This window comes from Scardinius erythrophthalmus (assembly GCF_964197995.2).
Source record: "Scardinius erythrophthalmus genome assembly, chromosome: 11".
NCBI classification, from domain to species: domain Eukaryota; kingdom Metazoa; phylum Chordata; class Actinopteri; order Cypriniformes; family Leuciscidae; genus Scardinius; species Scardinius erythrophthalmus.
Genome location: NC_138231.1, coordinates 30746637 through 30767424, shown reverse-complemented (window position 1 = coordinate 30767424; position 20788 = coordinate 30746637). Strand labels below are relative to the sequence as shown.

Here is a 20788-nt window from a genome sequence, read left to right as displayed (position 1 = left end):
TTGTTTTTGTTTTTTTGCAGTAAACTTCCCTGGAACACAAAAGAAGAAACCCTTTGGAGACTGTTCTAGTTGCTCATTTCCATAAAAATATGAATATAGCAAAAATAGTCCGTATGAGTTGTGTTCTATATTCATGCTTTTATTTAATAATTACTTAAATTTCTGCCTGATACTGTGCATGAATACGCGTTTATATCCTTTTTTAAAGAACAAAAAATGAGCACATTCTTCATTCAAATCTCTGTATTCCATGGAAGAAATAAAGTCATACATGATTCATGAGAATTTTCTTTTTGGGTGAACTTTCTTGTCAACTTGATTCACAAGGCTGGAATGCCCTCATGAACGCACCAGCTGTCCTTATCATGGGGTGAAGACAAGCGTACATCATGCAAAAACCGACCAATCAACGTAATGCCCACCACCCAGCTAGATTTTCACAAAGAAAATGAAACAAACACAAAAACCACACATATACACAACCAGCCAAAAACGCACAAACAACGGGGGGTAAATTAAGAGTGCACAGTCTATGCGATTTACTGTAAGCCGGGAAATGAGTGCTGCTGAACTCCTCATGGGACTCGAGACAGGGAGCGGAAACATGCTTGATGCTTGGTGGTTCACATATTGAAAGGGTTGCCAGAGAGAGGCACAGGATAGTCACATAAACAAACACACACAGGTCCACTCACTGGATGTCGCTTTGGGACGTCATAAACTCCCTCCTTTTGTTGGCTGGTAGGGACCTGGTGTGGACAGGGAGCCCAGCCAAATGCACAGTTAACATGACAAGTTACCATTAGTTCAGATTTCAGCAAGAGATTTTACAAGGTCAATGCAGAATGCAAATTTTATGTTTCCTGGACAGCAAAATGAGCCATTGTCTATGTATAAAGTGTTCTAATTAATAATATAAGTGCAAGCTGCAGAAAATAGTGCATAGTAGAAATTAAAATTGAGCTTGAATAATAATAAATATTTTTTTATTATTTATAAATATATATATATATATATATATATATATATATATATATATATATTTTTTTTTTTTAGATAAAATAAATCAAAATAATATCAATATAATTTTAGTCTGCATGATAAATATTTGATTTTATTTTCTATTATTGATCAATAAGTTATGACAACATGTGTTTTTACATTGCCTTAACTCAAAAGTAAAAATATATTTAAAACAAAATAAGTTAAATTAACTTATGTATAAGTTATACAAGACATACATTTTTTAAGTCAGTTTAGCACAATTTAAGTTAAAGTTGAATTAAAAATCCAAGTTGATTGTACTTAAAAAATTAAGGTAATGACTTCTTTTTACAGTGTACCATCATTTTCATGTTAAATTTTCAAATTAGACGGCTAGAAAAGATGCAGATCCTTTCTTTGTCTGCTATTTTCACGTCTTCTTTCTCGCTCTCTCTTTTTAATTTGCCATTGTTCTTAATTCCCCTCTTGCTGAGAGACTGATTGCCGCTGTGTTTTTATTTGATCGTACACTTGAAGTGATCTTTCTATTTCCTTTATTCAAAGATCACACAGCGGCAGCAATGATTAATCATTCTCCCTCTTTCATTTGGAGAAAGGGCAGAGGAGAGACCTGCTGCTTTCCTCTCACAGCAGAGTAATTTCTCCATGCAGACTCTGGAAATCTCCCTACGCTCAGCATCAATCCCTCAGCTCAGTCATGCTATCCAAACTTTACCAGAGCCAAAACTACTTGGGACCCAAGGGGCCCGCTGGAGGTCAAGGTTACTTTTGATGCATAGTGTTAGCTTCGGTTAATCAACATATCTTGTTATGAGATGCTGTTCTATAAGGTTAAGGAATGTTAGATAGCGTTTCTTTACAGTTTTTTCCCTTAAAATAGGGCTCCCCTATAACAATTAAGAAAAGATGCTATACAGTACAAGTAAAACTATTGTTTTTTCAGGCACTGGTCAATTTTACGATTTTGGGCTATTTTGCTTGCATTTTTTTTCAGACAAGTGGAAAGAAAACATCCCAAATACACATGTAAGTGTTTATTTTATTACACTTTTATCTATTTGCGTCTGTACATTTCAACTATAATAAATATCTTTAAAGACTATCTTCTCAAAATCTGTTTTTTTTCTACCGCACTCAGCAAGAAATCTCCACTTACATAAACCATTTTTTTCCTATCTATATTTTGAAGGTATTAACAGATAGGTTTGTTCATATAACTTTCGTCTGATTTATGTAACATTTTATATCACTTTTTTCTGACTGTTGACAGAATTTTCTGATTTATGTTATGATAAAAAGAGATATCCAAAATCCCCTCAGTAAAAACATTTAACAAAATGGAATAAGAATTTCAAACCTGGCTTTATCCAAAGTTCAATTCCTGTTCTCGAAGTGTATGCAAATCTGTGCATATTTAATAAACTAATGCCTCACATGCATATTTAAATGTAACATTTCAGAAAAAAACAATTGTCTTAATGTACCGTGATAAGTCAACTGGATAAAGTATGGTATGTATTAGTTAAATGTTTTATTCACCTGTAGTGTCTTGCTTTAAGTTTGCGAAAATAATTTTTAGGAATATTGCACACAAAAAAGAGCAATTTGTAAACCAGTGGCATATTTTAAAGCTTAGCATAGCTAGAATTGAAATTTCCATGAATTGTTCACTTTATTTTTAATTCCCTGATATTTTCATGGCGCTCTGCAATATAACCACGATTCATTGGTTCGATTGATGCCATTTATACAGCTTCAGTCTTGACAGTGGACACAAATCTCTTGTTCTGTTCGTTTAGGTTTCCCGATTTCATTGCTGTTAGCGAACACCAAAAGTGATGTTCACGCAGATTCAATTTGACTCGGCCAATCTGGCTTTTTGTTTGATATGAGATGAGATCAGGTGTTAGCTGATCCTGGTTTTATTGATGTGACAGCAAGCAGATGTCTCTTTCATGCTCCTGAGTTTCCGATATCTGTCCTGATGTCAGCAACAAGTGAAGGAGTTTGTGAAGTGTCAGCTTAGTGCTTGAGAGCCGAGCAGATATTTGAATTTAAAGGGTATAATTTGGTCCGTGATGGTGTTTCAAGCTTTCGTGGAGCTTACTTAACTGAATACGACATTAACTCGGCTCTGTAAAAAGTTGTGGAGGAGACAGACTGGCAAAGTGTTGGGGCACTAATGTGTTTATTGTTTAGCTAGACAGTGTCTCTTTTTGACTCAAGCCACAGGTGACAAAACAAAGCAGCACCTGAGGATACAACACCTGCTGTTGTCTTGGTCATGGCGCTTGGAGCACGAAACATTGCTGGGTGTAAATCTTTGAAAGGGCCGTCACGCTGAATTAGTGTGGCTTGGCGAAGCACTCTGTTCTAATTCACAGGTGGGACTCTGGCAGCTACACAGTGGAGCTGTCAGTATAGCTGCACCATCAAAACCAAGGGATTCTTCTAAAGTGCTATTTAAAGAAGAATGCCGGTTTGTTTGGAGGCTCCCTATTGGCTGTTTGATCATCAAAACCTGTGTTGGTCCATGAAAGCTGTTAATGATAGACCTAAGCTCGATGTATTATGCGTGTTTTTTTTTCAAACTGACAGATTATATTGTGTTGTTGATGGCGACAGTAATTTCAACACACTGTAAAAGTGATTCTTCAAAGTAAATGAGATTATTGGCGTATGTTTTACAAGAAAATACGATTTCAGTCGTTCTCCTTAATTTTTTTTGACATTTATTTTAAATTATTTGTGAAATTTACAATAAATTTCTGTACAATATATATATATATATGTATATATATATATATATATATATATATATATATATATATATATATACACATACATACACATTTTTTACAATAATTTATAATATATATTTTATAAAAAAAATGTTAGACTAGATTTCTTTCAAGCAGGAGTATAGGAAAATTCTGAAAAATCAGGGGTGACATTATAAACCTCATCAGCCTGGCTCATGAATATTAATTAGGTCAAAAATCAGTTTTTAAACTATGTAAAAAAATTAGAAACTACGCCGTTTTTTATTTTTTTTAAATGTAAAATATTTATTTTAATGAATTTTGAGTAGAACTTGTAAGTTATGTATTTGACCTTAATCATATTTTACAGTGAAACATAAAACATATTGAAATTAATATTATAATAATTCATGAAAAAAATACGAATTTATTGTTAACATTTTTATTGAATTAGTCCAATTTAAAATAGCAGAGCTGGCAAACTTCCAATTCTCAGAAAAAGAAAAAAATACAGTACTATAGTTGCCACATGTTCAAATCCCCCACAAATATTATTTTGCATGGACATATGCTACTCTGAATTGTTTGTTTTGTACTATAATAATAATATAAGTAAATTGTTACTAGTGTTGAACATGTTTTCAAACTAATATTGAAATCTGATTATGTAATTATCAGTTAAAAGGTATCATTATTAAGATTTGGTAGTGTACCTGATATATGCTCTCCTCTGATTGGTCACGGATGGGCTCGTGTCCCGCCTCAAATACAATGTACTACAACATCGGCAGCAGAAGAAGATAAAAAGGCAAAGGGACAGGAAAAAGGTGAGTGCGAAAAGAAAAGAGAAAAGGAAGAAGACTGATTGATCACACAGAATCAACAGCGGCCCCCAGGAGCAGCGCAGTGACCCCTGTAGCCTTGAGGGACACAGCGGACGGTTCATGTTTCACTGCAGCTACAACTATGATAGTTTCAATGCAGAGAAGAATATTCACTCTCTACATTCGAGACAGCTTAAAATAACCATAATAACAAATACAAGAACATTTCGGAGGGAATAATTACGATTTGTTCTTTCTGACCCACGCCTCATGCATATATTCAGTCTGATTTCGGCCTTTAAACTTTCATCATCCCATTTATTTTTATTTTTTCTGTGTATCCGTACCCCTCTGTTTCTGTACCTGCGAACAGGGCAATGTTATGAATTTTACAACGTTAAGGAGAAATAAATCAAAGTCTAAAACCCAATATTTCTTTTACGATGCATGCTAATGTTAGCTTAGCAGGGGTAACAAAACTTTCCCAGTGTTGGTCTGCATTTAAGATGCTAACCACTGAGTTTTAGGCATTATTCAGGAATGGCAGACCCGTTTAAACCCATAGCTGTGATATATTCCTCCATAACGCAGGGACCACACAGAGATGAGAGCGATTTTTGGCAAGCGACATTCTAGCTAATTGCTAATTCCTATCCATTCAAGACCACATTAATGCTAATGGCAGAATCGTCTCCATTTTCTGTGACATTAGATCTAATGGCTTAGTCGTTCTCATTTACAAACTAGGCTACTGTCGCCATTGGCCATTTCATTCTGTTACACAGTTAGCCATTGGCTAATTCTCTTCTTCTCTAGCCGTCTTAACAGCAAATTGATAGTGCTTATCAGGTCTTTACTATACTGCAAGTAATGACTGATTCTTAAGCTAACTGCTGGGCCTAGAAGCAATGTTTCTCATTTCTCTTCTACTTTGTTAGTAACAGCCAATGGACGTCCAGTCTTGCTTTTTAAAGATACACTCCAATCATACACAATAGAATACATAGAAGGCTAGATCATTCGCAATATGATGCACACCGGACAATACGAAAAGGCAATGTAATGCATGTAAACACACACACACACGCAGCCCAGATGAGATGTGTTAAAGCTGTCTGTTTTCAGTACAAAATAAAGGAGGCTCCCAGAATCGCTCTTGCATCAGAGTTTTATCAGTATATTCCCAATTCATGAAAAGGAAAGGTTAACAACACTTTGCAGCGATGATTCACAGTTTACTTCTATATAGAAATGATGAAATAACAAGACTTATTAATTCAGGAGGAGTGAGGAAAGAGCAGAGAAAATGGAGTGGAATCATTTATTTCTGTAAATGAGATTAAACGCACATTACTGAGCAGGGAGCCCTGTTTAAAGTGACATTGAGAGGCACACTAAATTGACAGCGTACATTCAGGCAGACATAATGATTAACGATTTATTTCAAAGCGTTACCTGATACACGGGATCCTCCACATCTTCCTCCAAAATGGTCTGCAGGAGTGATCACACAGAGGGAGTGATTGAAGGAAGGAGAGTATTGGTAGAAGGAAACGGGAGAGGTGATTATGACGAGAAAAAGAAGCCAATTTTTGGTCATTTATGTAGAAACAGAGCAAAAGCACATTTTCGACATCAGCCAGTGAAAATAGGAACAAAAATGCGGCCTGCACAGGACCAAAAGAAGGGATTTTGTCTCGATTGAAAAAGCAGTGTGAAGGAAATCACCCCGCATATATGCAACTGAGATTCAACATACAGAGAGAGAGAGAGAGAGAGAGAGAGAGAGAGAGGGGAGTGGAAAAAGCTGCCAGACCATTGGTGCGCACTGTGGGATTTTGCCACTGTTTTGTCGTGTGAGATTGTTAATTTAGAAATAGTAAAAAAAATTAGGGTCCATTTCTCACTATTAACTAGTTGCTTATTAGCATGCATATTACTAGAATATTGGCTGTTTTTTTTAGTACTTATAAAGCACATACTGTATTAATACCTTAATTTGACCATATTTTACATCCCTTAATCCTACCCAATACTTAAACTTAACAACTACCTTACTAACTATTAATAAGCAGAAATTCTGAATTTATTAGGAAAAAGTCTTAGTTAATAGTGAGAATTGGACACTAATATATATACCCCATATACTGTATATAATAGGGCTGTGCAACGATTAATCATGACTGTTATTAATATACATACATACATATATATATATATATGTGAGACAGTTGTTGTTGTACAGTCTGCCTCCTTGTTTACCCACTTCTCATTAATTTACAATCTTACAAGCAACAGTTACAAAAAAAAAAAAAAAAACAGTGCACCCGGCCTCATATGAGTATAATTATGTTATTCTCTGAGATAAATAATAAATATGCCCTCTCGGAAATGTGTTGTTTCTGTATTTTCACCCTTTTTGTATTGCATATTTCATTATTCCCTTTTGAGTTTGTTGTTGTTTCTCTTTTCTCATTCGTCTGCTGACATATATATGCGGCCGTATTTTGACCGAGCATTAGAAATTGTAAATTCTCTTTGGGTTTTTGAGTTTATGTGAGTGTGAAGGTTTCATGCGTGTGTGTTACCTGATAAACAGCTTGTTCGCATTGCTTGTCCTTCTGAGCTTTCTTCTCAATCTCCTCTCTCTGTTTAATCTCATAAATCAACTGGAAAAGGTCACGGAGGTCGAGGATCACAGGCTCAGCCTGGGAATACATGCAGAAAGACAGGCAGAGAGACAGATTTATAGAGGCAAAGAGGGAGAGAGAGAGAGAGAGAGAGAGAGAGAGAGAGAGAGGAAGAAGTGACATGATCTTCTCAATAAGGATCCATATCTGCTGTATTTCCTGTACGATTCTTCAAGCAATTCAGAGCAAAAAAAGAAAAAAAACAAGGACCTCTTAACCTCTTATTCAGCTGCTTTTAAATCTGCCAGATGAGAGGTGACAGAACAAAGTGCTTTCCGTTTGCAAGGGCTGGGTCAGATCAAAATTCATTCTTTGTAGTTACATTAAAAATGCATCTCCTTCCCAGTGAAGCCTAAATGTCACTTATATCTCAATAAATACATGGATGAAAATGCCCTCAAAACACGCCGTGGGGATTTTTCTGAGCAGATGTGAGAAAGAAAGAGTGTTTTCAGAGAAAGAAATGAGAAAAGAGAGAAAAGAAAGTAAAGATGAATACATGCTGCAGTGGGTTTGTGGATAAATCATACACAATCATTTCAGCATTCAGTAGCATGATATGAGTATGCGCTTTTGGCCCAGCTTACTTGTAGAAATAAAACTATTTTCACACTTTTAATAGTTTATATATTGCATACTATTTAATAGTATTTTGTGCTGAAATAACATTTTTATATATTTTTGGAATATAATAGCTCACTCCTTGCTAAGGCAAATTTTGAAGCTAGCATTTTGTATATTCCAAATACACATAATTACATATTTTCACAAATTTGACAAAATTACTGCTTGAATAGAAATCAAACACAATAAGACTTTATCTGAAGAAAGAGAGTGAATTGTGGTGGAAATTAAGTTTTCTTTTTTAGATTATAGTTAAAATAAAATAAAATAAATCTGTTAGTTTTAATTAAAAACAATCACTGGAACATATTGTACGAAGTTTAAAGGAACAGCCAAAAGTACCATGGTATTATTATGTAATACAATCCCTATACCACAATACTGATACTGCCACAGTAACAGGCAGAAAACGGAAGAAAAAGAGAGATGGGGAGAAACAGAAGGAAACGACAACATGAGGTTGGAAAAATGTATAAATGAGAGCCATAACTGTGGCAGGAGTGAGTGAAAATAGCGCAGGAACATGTTGCCATTGCTTTATCTTTCTGCGTTTGCTGGGTCACTTGTAGTTCACAGTGAGAGAGCGATGGATGGGGAGAGAGAGAGAGAGAGAGAGAGAGAGAGAGAGAGAGGACAGCAGATACTCATCGTCCCAGTATGGAAATCGATTGAGCAACTGCAAAAGAAGCGCAGCATTGTAGACTAGAGCAACGCAACAACAAAGAACAGCCGCAGAAACAACAACACATGGGCAGAAACAGACTGAGGGAATGAACGCCAGTCAGGGACAGAGTCTTTAAGGGAAGCTGTCATAACAGCAAACGGATTGTAGGTACATAATATACTCGTGGTTTTGAAATATCCTTTTGGTTATATAACGCATGTGAAAATTTGAGACTATTTTCAGGTATGAGTACTTACAGACTGAGCAGTTTTGATGGCCACAAACCGATGGTTTCCCTCTTTCCCACATACATAACCAAAGGCTCTGTGGTCCGTGATATCCTTCGCAATGTAGGAAATCTCATGAACTGCATGGTGGTGCTGAAGAACCTGTGGCCAAAAACAACAAAAAAAGTACTTTAGAGCTGCATATACAGCTAGAGGAGAAGATGAAGTTTAGCTTTGATTTCAGACATTTTGGGCCCTATCTTGCACCCAGCGCAACTGTCTTTGTACACCGACGCATGTATCATGCCTATTTTGCACCCGCGCAAAGCGGACTTTTCCCTCCACAGAAGCACGCCGGTAAGTTAGGAAATACACTTGCGCTCCCCAGGGCAGTTCAGCGCAAAGAGGAGGCGTGTTCTGGCGCAAACGTTCCTTCATGCTATTTTGCAGGTTTAGAAAACAATTGCGCCACTAACCAGGAAAAAATAGTCTAAAGTCAGTGGCGCGTTGCGCATGTTATTCATATGCTATTTTAAGGGCGCATGCTTGGCCATAATCAATGTAGCGTGTGCACAACGCGCACTTTGATTCTCTCATCTACACAGAAGCAGCAGTTTTCATTTTTGCAAATCATACATTATTACGATAGATAGATAGATAGATAGATAGATAGATAGATAGATAGATAGATAGATAGATAGATAGATAGATAGATAGATAGATAGACAGACAATTTATTATAAAAACATATATCTAGCTTACACATTTACCCAAATTATCATACGCCTGTTTAACCGAAGTTAATTTGGGTGGGTTTCTCCATTTCAATGTAACTTCTCTCTCTTTGACGGCCGTGACGAGAGCGTTGCTCTCCTTGGCTGTGAACCGCTCCTGGTGCGCGCCTGGCAAATCCGCCGTTATAATAGCAATCCGCCATGGAAAAAGCGCATCTGCTCTTAAAGTGAATGTGAGATGACGCTCTGATTGGTTTATTTCACGTTACGCCCAAACAACACCTATGAATAATGAAGCTACTTCAGACCAACCCCTTTTAGATTTGCGCCTGGCGCAAGAGTCATTTATCCCGCCGGGAAAATAGCAACAGCGCCCAAGACCCGCCCACAAAGTTACTTGCGCTTTGCGCTTGACACTTGCGTTTCAGATCGTTAAAATAGGGCCCATAGACTCCCTAAATTATGTCCAAAAAAAGAAGAAGATCAAAATAAACCAATGACACTTTCAAACAATGAAGTCATTGTCACATGTGTCACATGTTACGATTTCTGTCTTGTGTTCCCCTTGTCTTGTGTGTATTTCCTGTTTTGCGCCATGTTTTGTAGTCCTTTGTAGTTTTTACCATGCCAATCACTCATTTATGGTCAACTGAACCCAGATGTGCACCAAAACCTCCAGTGTGTCAACAACAAAGTTACTGCTTACTTGAACATTTATTTTCCATCATTTGAGTTCAAACTCTACACCCCCCTTTCAAAGGACTGAAGCTTGAGTTTGTTTGTGCCCAAACTGAACTTTATGGTCAACTGAACCAAGGTGTGCACTGAAACCTCTTCTGTGAAAGCAAACATGTTACATCCGAGCACCCACTTAAACTTAAAAATCCAACTATAGACATTGAATGGTCATGGAATGAAGAGAGACATTAACCCAGAGAGGGAATTGGAGGGCAGAAATAGGTCAAGAGCTCGGAGCGAGTCGTCCTCCAGGATGATGGCTGAAACACCAGGGTCTCGGCACTAGTGTCAGCCTCCTGCCGCTGAAGAGCAATCATCTGCTGAAATCTACTGCAAGTGGCAATCTTCCCCTCACCACCCACTTCATCTAGAGTCATTAAAACATCACTAACACAATACACACGCCACATGCCGCATGCACGGGGGGAAGGAGAGACGCACCCCCATGGGCCTAGCAGTTAACTCGAGAGTTGCAACAGGGGATGACATCTTATGACAACCCGTCTGACTGCGAGGTGCTATTTTCCCTGCTGAAATATGAAGTGTTGTCAGTGATGTGTTAAACAAACTTTGAGAAAGAGGGTTGCTTTGTTAAAAAAAAAAAAAAAAGTTTTGAATAAGGTTAATGGGCGGCTTTCATTATCAAACCATCATGCCGTGTGCCCACACAAACTTAATGATTTCACACTTAAAACTGAGCATGACGATTTCACATTTACATTTTCAGTGGTGTGACACTTTAGTATATTTATAGAAAGAGGACTTATAACAGAAATAATACATTTTAAAAGAATATGCTTACAGTAAGTGCAAACTGAATGTAATGTTTTTGGACTCTTAATTGCAAGTTGTTTACAATTACTGTAGAGGTCTGCACTCACAAAACAAAATCTAATTATCTAATACTAACAGCACGCAAATATCTGTAACTGGAGATCTGAAGCGTTGTGTGTGTGGAAATTGGGAAAAAAAACAGCCTATAGACACCGGAATGAGACAGAATCTAACCGGACCTGGACTGAAAATTCAACATATCTCTTTCTACGGCCTTTTTCAGGTGGGAATGAGACAAAATGTGTTTCAGGTGGGAGCGGGATAACATGTTTAAAAATCCATCCTGTGCAGATCTCTAAATTACTGTAGCCTATGTGAAAATGTATTATAGTTTAAATTTATATTAGATGCAATTATTTTAAGTGCATCTTTATATGTAATTTCATAATTATTTCCACTGTCGTTGAAATACAGTACATGTACAGACAAGCATTTATGGTAAACTAAATATACTTTAATGTAATTTCTACTGAAGGTGTCGTGTCATGTATTTAAATATATTGCTAAGTGTACATTTGTAGTGAAGTCTCAATTTAGTACCTTTGAAATACATTTACTTTAAATGTAATATTAAAACGCTAAAATTAAGTACTTTATATATGAAGAGTTCAGATGCAAAAGCCTCTAAATGCCATCTGAAATTTTCTTATAGAATGATCATTTTTATCAAGCTTGTATATTTAAGTTAAGTAATTTCACTTAAATGACAATAAATAGGTAATCTTCATTGCCATTTAAGTGAAATTATTGAATTTAAATATACAAGCTTGATAAAAATGATCATTCGACAGTATAAGAAAATTTCAGATGGCACTTAGAGGCTTTTGCATCTGAACTCTTCATATGCTTTAGTATGTTTGTCAACACATCAAAATAACATTACTTCTTTAAAAGACGGCAAATATTAAAACATGATTTAAAATGTAGTGTAAAGTAAAACTTTCGTTCTAACATTAGAAAGTTCTCTTTTTAAAAATGTGTTAAGAAACATCTCTTTATGTACACTTAATTAGCCTTTTATTTCATTAAAATACTGGCCTTTAACTTTTTTTATTTTATCTGCAAATAGAATTTTTTTTTAAATAGGCCTATACTTTTAAGATTAAGTACACATTCAATACAATTAAGCACACTTCTTTTTCACAAAGTAACTTAGTAGCTCAGCTGTTTTTAAAATAGCATAGAAAGTCAGTCTAGCAGCTTTCAATTCATTTTTGTGAATTGGGTTGTATGCTGAAATGAACCAGTTCAAAAAAATGGTTCACTGATTGATTTAGTGGTGGATTTTATGTCATCTTTTTGTGGTGTCTCCACTACTGGTTTCACCAATGGTGGCATTCACAGCAAGCTGGTTTTTGATTTTGGATAGTTATTTTACACAAAAAGAAATTCCATTTCATTCATTCACTATATTAACTTGGAAAAAAATTATAATATCTGGCTTCCCAGTGAATAAATTGCTTGTTTTTTTTTCAAGAATGCTGCTTGTAATACAAAATGAAACAGTCCTACCAACTGCAGACTTTAATCTTTCAAGTGCTTTTCTGGGTTTTAGATGCAAAATCTTCGGCACATAACTGCGTTTCCATTCCTTCTGGGCAGTTTAAAATTGGAAGCATAGAAAATCCTTAAAGATTAATTACTTGTGTGCCTATTCAACGCCAGCCTCCCTCTCAGTAGCTCACAGAGTGGAATGTTTGCCGTGAGCTTGCGTAGTGAGTCCTGTGTTATCGCAGCACATGGGCCGCTTCCATCATAATGACCCATAATCTGCAGGTCATTCACACACGTAAGAACTCATGCTCAATAATACGCACAGCACCATACGGCGATGATTCATCAGAACAGCACGTTCAGGTTGCTACCTTTTGTGGCTTTCATGCATTACTTTTCTTTCATTCAAATCATCACAGCGGCCCTACGACCTCTGAGGTCACTCCACTGCATTGACGATTACACTGTTACCATGGTGAAGATACACTAGCATCACGCTTCTAAGAGCCAGGTCAGAAAAGGACACGCTAGCACTGTTCCAATCTAGCAACCTGCCTAGACATTAGCATTTTAAGGCATCATATACGTATGTATATGCTCTTCACGTGAAGGCTGTTCATTGTTATGCTGGCTTTCAAGATACAACATTCTGGACAAAGCATTAAAAAACAATCACACCCACTCCAGTCGGGAACCTGACGAAGGACATGGCGCTAATTACATGAGAGAGGCAGCCATTATATAATTACAAGGGAGAGGCAGCCATTCCGTCACAATATATATGAAGAGTTCAGATGCAAAAGCCTCTAAGTGCCATCTGAAATTTTCTTCTAGAATGATCATTTTTATCAGGCTCGTATATTTAAGTTTAGTAATTTCACTTAAATGGCAATGAAAATTACCTATGAATTGTCATTTAAGTGAAATTACTGAAAAAAATAAGCCTTCACATGAAGAGCGGTATTGGTAAGTAAGTTGCTGCCTATGTATCTACATACGCACATCCTGATTTTGATAAGTTAGATGCGTTTCTGCGTCAACATGTTTTGTTTAACCTGGAACAACATTTCGGTCCGAAAATTTTTGTCCTAACCCTATCCCTATCCCTACCCCTGAACCTAACCTTGGTTGTACTGTAACACTAACATTGACATAAACTGTAAATTGTCCCACAAATCTGATGTTATTGTTCCAGGATCAATAAAGATGTTGATCCAGGAACATGTTTAACTTGGTGAAATCAGGTTCTGCATATACATACACTCTATAGAGCATTTTAAATTGCTAAATTATGAGGTGCATCTTAGTTAGGATGCTACCTATGTTGTTTTGGAACAGACCCATCCTATGACCAATATGATTTAAAGGCATAGGGTTCAGGTTATTCACAGCCGTCAAAGAATTATAAATACAAAGGCCTAAAACAAAAGCCCTGCCCTGTTTAATCGCGCCCTGAGGGAACGCACATACAACTTAATGACAATACACAAACAGAGCTCATAATGAGGTTTTAGCGACTGGGGACGTGTCCAACACTGGTGATGAGCGAGTGTGTGTGTGCGTGTGTTTGCTTATCTCTGGGTGCTGCTGTATAACACTGGTTTGAGGAGAGGGGAGACAGCGGAAAGGGAACGCTGGTGTTACAGAGATAATGAGGATCTAGAGTCCAACGCTAAGCTCTTCAAAACCACACATTCACAGCTAATTAACCAGCCGCTTGACTCCCGTACACACTCACACGCACACATTAGCCACGGCTTCATTAGGTCCTTGTGTAGCTACGGGCCAATAGTTAGAGATAAAGTGCACGTTTTACCCCTTATTTCATATCGTTTTGGAGCTGGCTATGTGTAAGCTTTGCCGCTGGCTTACGCCGACCGAGCTCAGAGACGGAAAGACAAGGGAAAAAAGAGGACAAAGTGTCCCAAAACAGGACGTTTTTTCCCCTAAATCAGTGCAGATGAGGGACAGCAGCTCCAGAATCCCTTCAGAGCTTGGTGTCGTCCATTGTTTGCCATCCAGCGAGGGAGGATTATACAAGGACTATCTGGGTTTTGCAAATGAGTCTGCCTAGTAGAACAATTCTTTCAATTTCATCTCCCGGTCTTGTTCGACACGCTATAAAGCGAATGACTTTATCTACTTGGTCTTGCTCCTCAAATGGAAGCCCTTTCTGTTCAATAGTATCCTCTCCCTGAGTGCAGAAGATCATGACTGTTCGGTAGTGTGTGTGTGTGTGTGCAGGTGTTAACAGGCGGGACTATCGATACACTATCCTGCCCAGAGGGAGGCCAGCCACTGAAACTGTAACAATCATCTGCCGTGAGGAACAGACTCTGTTTGAGGATGATAAGAGCCTCTTAATGACATCACTTCAAACTGACACGACACTTCAGATCCACATCTAAGCGCACATCAGACTAAAATGCAGCCTTTCGAATGTTTTTCTGGGGGTTTTGTACTGCTCTGTGACACCGGATTGCCCCTGACCTCAGGAAACTATTATGAATGAAATGAAAAAGAAGTATCTTATAATCACCAGGGTTGCATTCATTTGGTTAAAAATACAGTACAACTGTATTGCATAGTAGTACAATTTAAAATAACTGCTTTTCTATTTTAATATATTTTAAAATGTGTTTATTCCTTTGATGGCAAAGCTGAATTTTCAGCATTACTCCAGTCTTCAGTGTCACATGATCTGTCAGAATGAATTACAATATGCTGATTTGCAGCTCAATCAATCAATCAATCAATCAATCAATCAATCAATCAATCAATCCAGCCATCCATCTATGGCTAGTAAGAATTGAAATATGTATGCCTAGTAAAATTTCTCATAGTAGAAAGAGAGAAGGGTGAGAAAGAAACTGAGTGCACATAAAAAGTGACAGCGGTTGGATTGGGCATGTAGTGACGCTCTAATTGTTCAATATTTCATTCTCCAAACACAATCTCACATCTGTTGCCTTGAAGCCTGTCCAAAAAGTCGAACCAGAGAAACGCGACTTATCATCCATTTATCATAAGCGAGAGGAGGGAATGAGGAGGAAAAACATATTTTTCTGTCTCCTTTACTTGTTTAGAGGTGAAAACAGACAGATAAGTCAGAGAGGAGGAATTACAGATTTAACAACCAATGTTCCAAGGTCTCATTCAAAGGGTGACTTGTGAAGGAATTGTTCAGAGACAAAATGATAGAATACGCCATATACTGTATAAGAAATGCACGATCATCGCTGAATGAAGTTCTGCTTATATTTTTCGATTCAGGCAGCCTTTGCCTTGTAAACTGCCTGTGATGTAATGGTTTTATAATGGACGACAATTCTCGAGCCTTTACTGTTAATTTGCTTCTTTTCATTTACTCTTTGATCCAAAATGTTCCAAAATGATGCAAAAAATGTGCAAATATTATTTAATTGTGTGTATTATGACAACATAAAATGTTAGCTGTGTAATTAGCCTCAAGTTACAAAATGTTCCATTTTGTTCCAAAAATGTAATCTCCACAACTGTCATTTCTATCAAGGAATTGAATAAAATCAAATAAATGTTGTTCTTTTGAACTCTCTACTGAAAAAAAGTATCAGTGTCCACAAAAATGTTAAGCACAACTGTTTTCAACACTGATAATATAAAGAAATGCTTCTTGAGCAGCAAATCAGCATTTTAGAATGATTTTTTAGAAAGGATCATGTGACACTGAAGACTGAAAATTCAGCTTTGATTTCAATAATTGTATCCCTTAAAACTCATCTTCAATAATCAAAATGAGAGAGACCACAGAAGGTTAAGAATTGTTCACAGAAAGATATTTTATGGAAACCAAAAATGGTTCTTCTGTGAAAACCTTTATTTTTAAGAGTGAATGCCTATTTTCTCCACAGTGCCAACACTGCTCATAGTTAAAGAAACACCCTTAAACATGCTAAAAGGGAGAAATCTAGAAAGATCTAGAACAATGAAGAACGCTACAGAACAGAGGACAAATCTGCTCAACCAACACTGTTACATCACTTAATGTAAGCTGAATTGTGAGTCAATTAAAAGCAATCAGTAAAATACATCGTCAACTATCGAAGTCTACAGATTTGAATGATGAAACCATAGCCTGGCAAGTTAGACCCACATCAAGATGTTGGGTCTGGGAACACACCATTGACAGGGCTCAATCCGAGGGGCGGGATAAATGGTTGTCTTTCAAATTCCCTCTGCACGCAATAAGATAGCGCTACAAACAACCAGAGCGTTTTCCCACCAGCGGGGAAACACATATTCCTTTTTTAAGAATGACTTAAGTGCCGTTCTTTGATCTTTTCACAAAGAAAAGCTTAACTCCAAATTCTCCAGAGTCGCGGCCAAAGCCGATTCGAAAGACTGCTGTTCGCCAGCAGCAGCCGCCATTCTTTGTTTTCAAGTAGGGAACCGTCGCAACTCTGTCGTCATTATGTTAAGCCCGCCCGCCGACTCTATACACGATGTTATTGGCCTGACTAGGGTTAGGTTTTTCCAGCTCGAAAGCCAACGTAGAGTTGCTAGACCACCCTGGCTGCAAAATAAAATTTGCTGCCGCTATAGGGTGCGTCTAGATTTCTAGACTAATGAAACCAGCCACTAGCACATCATTTACAGTGTCTAAATCAACTCACAGCCATATGAACCTGAACCATCAGAGAGCATGACATGCCGATGAATTTGTAATGTGTTTTGCTGTAAATCACAGAGAGCTCCATTTCTGGTGTGTCACAGTAAAGGTGGATTGATGTCTAAACATCAGGAACACAGAGCAAATCATAAATTCAGTAGGGAATGATTCTGCATCAATCTTGACAATTCTGATCAACAAAATGTCCTTTTGTCACTTCCGTTGTGCCTTACATGTATAGGCATATATGCATGCGTGTGTACGTGACTGACTGCAGTGGCCCCGGCAGGAAATAACTCTGTCTACGGCACATCCAGAGCTCTCAACCCTTTAACCTTCATATTCCTCAGCCACCGTTATCTCATTAATGAGTTTAGCATGATTTATCACCCTTCCTCCACATATCTCTCTCTGTCTTTCTCCTTCAATACTCTCATCTCATGCGTCCCACCTTATTCTCAACCATGCTATCATGTTCTCTCTCTCTAGCTTTTTTGTCCCATATTCACTCATTCTGTACATGTGATTCGTTTAACTTCTTTAGACACATTCAAATCTTTGGTTAAACTCTCAGAATGGTGCTTTATATATTTAAGGACATATGCATTTTGTAAAACAAAAAGTGCCATATAACATTTAAAGAATGCTCATTGCTCACTTATACCACCTTAACTCTTTCCACGCCATTGACGGAAATTTCCGGCTTTCAGTGTTTTCACTGTTATATGGTAGGGGGCGCTATTACACACAAAGAGAAGCAGAAACAAGCCATATCATATGTAAGCAGATGCATATGTAAAATAACACGATCATCAACATTAAACAGTAGGCTATATAAATCAAAACTGCCTAATGTTACAGAATGAAATGTCGACCCAGGATGAGCGATAGGACTGTGAAGCTTTGGGGGTGTTGATGGACTCGATCTACTCAATCTGTGTTTTGATCATCATTCTGAATCTGATCTGGATGTAGCCTTTGACAAAAATATTGATTTCCTCAGCTTCTTTTAATGAAACTTGCCCACATTCAAGTGCTGATAAAACAGAATGCATGAAGCTAGAATAAAACGCAAAAGGTCTGTTCTTTCTTTTGATGTATTGCATGTTTAGATATTCAAACAACAAAATATTCTGGGGGCCATGAAACTTTTGAGAAACTGATCAAAAATGCTGGCGGTGGCTCGCAACTTTTTTTATAAAAAAGCTGGCGGGGAAAGAGTTAAAATATTTTTTTGCTTGATTTGGGTTATTTGCAGTGCTAATGTGCCAAACAAACAACGTTATGGGACTTTCTAGTCACAGCATGCCCAAAAACCTTCAGGTAGTTTCTCTACGAAGCCTCACACATACTCGCAGACCACAGTTGTCAAGATACAAAGAAAATCAGTAGTAGTAGGCTAACACTGAAAATACAGCAAGCTGAGTATGCTAACAGTTGGGTACACATTGATTTAGTACTTTGTACCACCAGTACTTAACAAACTACATTGTTGTTATTTTATTTTTTGGTTCTTTTTTGACCTCCCTTTCACAGTTAGACATACCTGCCTCAAATACAACATAAAACGGTATGATTAAAGTTATTCTACATGTTCCATGTCACCATGTCGGAGTCCGATCATTATATTAAAACATGCTTTGCGGTGTAGTGTGTGTCCATATTTAATCACCTCAGTGTGGGAGCTAGACATGGAGACACGGTGTCATTATTCCCATCAACCAGCCTTGACTCGCCCTCCACCCCCCACCCCCACCCCCCAAACCTGCTGTTGCCACGGCGCCAGGTATCCACTAATTAGCAGCTGCCATTGCAATGATGAGTGTTCCAGGTCTTTGATTAGAAAGAAAGAGCAAGAGAAACTGCACAACTATATAGCGACTGGGCCTGAGAGAAGGGTAATTAGTAAGGAGAGAACTGAGTTTAATCAAAAATGCCACTGGTGCCAACACACATACATTCACACAAACACACCCACACACACTCGATCAAGGGTGGACAAGCTAGCGGGTGGGCAGCCAAAATGACTCCTCTGAGAGCGGGATTGGAAAGGAACTTCAGAAATGAGCCGCCCATAGACGCCTCTGGGAAAACGCAGCATATGGGCAGGAAAAGAGAGAGAGAGACACTAGGTGCAGAGACTAATAACTCTTGACAGCGCAAAATGGACTTGAAATGCCATTAGAATGAAGAATTTTATCTCATGCTGTTAGTGCCAACCTGCTCTACTGTACCAGCAGGAGCTCTGGGACTCCTCTTACTCAAATATATCTTCAAAATATCAAGAATTGATATCTGTTAATCAATTAAAATGAATTACAAATAGTATTAATGCCAAATGAATTGCTGATTAACTAATGGAATTAATCACATATATCCAGTGCTGGGTAGTAACTGATTACATGTAATCTGGATTACGCAATCAGATTCCAAAAATGAAGTACTTGTAATTAGATTATATTAGATTTTCAAATACTAGTAATCAGACTAGTTGCTTTTTATTGATTACATGGTTATATATTATTCAGACACTCCCTAATTCTTCTTATAGTGTTTAAAATTTTCCTTTCTAAAAAAGCATGTCACTTATGCCTTCAGAAAGCCTTCTAGTTTTGTGAAATTGGACACACAGACCAGCCACTAGTCAGAAGACTATATTGCATGGTAAATTGAGAGCCACAAAGCATTTGACCACAGGAATAAAACAAAATAATAATAATAATAATAATAAAAAAAAACAGTGTTTTCTCAACATTGCATATCTAATCAACTCGTGACGAACACATTTAATTCATTTAATTAAGTAATTTAACAATGTATTGCCATGTCTTTTGAAGGCTTTTGTCTTTCAAACACATATTTATAATTTTTTGTTATTATTTTAATTTACAATTTGTCTGATTTATTTAATTATTAGCTTTTATTAAACTCACAAACCCCCTGCAGTTCCTTCACAAACCCCAGTCTGTGAAACCTAGGCGTAATGTAATGTTTAATGCACTTAATGTTGTTGATAACAAAGAATGGAATATATTTTATTTCTCTTGACATTTTTAGTAAAATTAATAGTATTAAATATTAAATTACTGTAACTATAAATATATTTTTCTTTTCTTTTTTACATTATTTTATTAACCACACCAAATTAATGCATTAAATTCACAGCCCTACTTTTAAATTATCATTTTTTATAGAGACACTTAGCTCATTTTACTTGCCCTCACTCCATATGCATTCTCATCTTTACCACACACACACACACACACACACACACACACACACACACACACACACACACACACACACACACACACACACACACACACACACACACACACACACACACACACACACACACACACACACACACACACACACACACACACACACACACACACACACTCATTCTGTCTAATGATATTAGAGTAAGTGGAACAGTTATAGTCATTTATACCAACAGCTGCTTTTTGCATGCATTAGACTACTCTATTGAGTGGGTCAGATCTCATTTCTATGCAAATCAGTGGTACAGAATCAAAGATTA

The 20788-nt window shown here is 37.2% G+C and overlaps 1 protein-coding gene across 1 annotated transcript in view; it reads right to left on the bottom strand.

The window, feature by feature from the left end:
• dab1a (DAB adaptor protein 1a) overlaps positions 1-20788 on the bottom strand; it is a gene marked incomplete at its 3' end in the record, with an annotated part of 157106 nt that overhangs the window by 19421 nt on the left and 116897 nt on the right. Inside the window, exons 6-10 of the mRNA XM_081378721.1 lie at positions 8827-8958; positions 7180-7299; positions 6047-6085; positions 4481-4543; positions 696-749 (exon numbers count right to left, since the gene is read on the bottom strand). Coding sequence (XP_081234847.1) covers positions 696-749; positions 4481-4543; positions 6047-6085; positions 7180-7299; positions 8827-8958 — 408 coding nt within the window. The remainder of the gene's footprint in view (positions 1-695; positions 750-4480; positions 4544-6046; positions 6086-7179; positions 7300-8826; positions 8959-20788) is intronic.